At 47.4% G+C, this 1091-nt stretch overlaps 1 protein-coding gene across 1 annotated transcript in view; it reads right to left on the bottom strand.

Moving 5' to 3' along the window:
• Window positions 1-1091, bottom strand: part of LOC101848009 — a 6349-nt gene extending 5258 nt beyond the window's left edge. The window contains exon 1 of the mRNA XM_005111490.3: window positions 825-1091. Coding sequence (XP_005111547.1) covers window positions 825-978 — 154 coding nt within the window. The 5' untranslated portion in view covers window positions 979-1091. The remainder of the gene's footprint in view (window positions 1-824) is intronic.

Genomic DNA, 1091 nt, shown 5'->3' with positions numbered 1-1091 from the left:
AGCCAATGAGTAGCAGTAGAAAGGCTGCAGAAAGAGTCAGGAGCCCAAAGGAGGGGGCAAAGGAGGTGAGGGGGTGGGAGCAGAAAGTGGAAATGAAAGCAGACAACAGAACATTGCTAGAGAGCAGGAAAGAAGGTGAAAGGAGACAATTTTAGAGAAGAAATTTTTTCGGTCGCTACCCGGGACCTTTGAATGAGAAGCCAACACCTTAACCTCTAGGCCACTAGAGTCCCCAGTGCGTTTATGATTTATTTACGCCGCTTCTCTAGTCACATGTAGATCTAGATCTAGATCTAGTTGTAAGTCTGAAAAGTATTTAAGCTAGGGGAGAAGTGTCCTCAGAAGTGTCCACACACTCTCACACACACACACACACACACACACACACACACACACACACACACACACATACACACACACACACACTCACCACAGTGCCTAGTGCATTGTTACACTCACAACATTGTAAGTTTATTTTAGAAATTAGAGGATGGGATATTCGGCCAGGGGACGAGCAGAAACGATACGCCTCTGACTCCCCCGTCATAGCACTGCTCTGGGGTGAAAAGAAATGCTTCAGTGCTTCAGGGAGGACGAGAGAAAAAGTCGGATCTCACATGGATTCGAACCTCGAACTTCCGTGAGGCGTTTTAGCCTATCAACCTTGTAAACCCACAGGGGACCACTATGAAACAGAGCGCCCTATAGCCCCTTTTTAAGGCACGGAGGCCTAGATCTAGTTACGAAGTTCGTCGTACATGGATAACCACCGGGTCCACACAACGGTCAGATTTGGCTTGGGTTTGCCTTCCCTCTCTACATACCTGACGCGCGGCACTTCGTGGCGATGACTTCCCAAGCCTTGTCTTGTACATCTTTCGAAGTGTAGTCTGGTAACGTCGTGTCATATAAACACTTGTACGTCTCGACAAGTTGAACAAATCTTAGATTAAACGCTTCACTATCTGGAAGAGGCATGAGGAAAAATCACACACAAATCTCTAACAACAACAAACCATTTCACACTTTGCTCTTCTCATCCGCCCTCATTCGTCACGCGACTTGTCTGCGCATGCGTCCTGAGGTGGCAA

This window comes from Aplysia californica, unplaced genomic scaffold (genome assembly GCF_000002075.1).
Source record: "Aplysia californica isolate F4 #8 unplaced genomic scaffold, AplCal3.0 scaffold01065, whole genome shotgun sequence".
Taxonomy (NCBI): domain Eukaryota; kingdom Metazoa; phylum Mollusca; class Gastropoda; order Aplysiida; family Aplysiidae; genus Aplysia; species Aplysia californica.
This window is presented reverse-complemented; position numbering and strand designations above follow the sequence as displayed.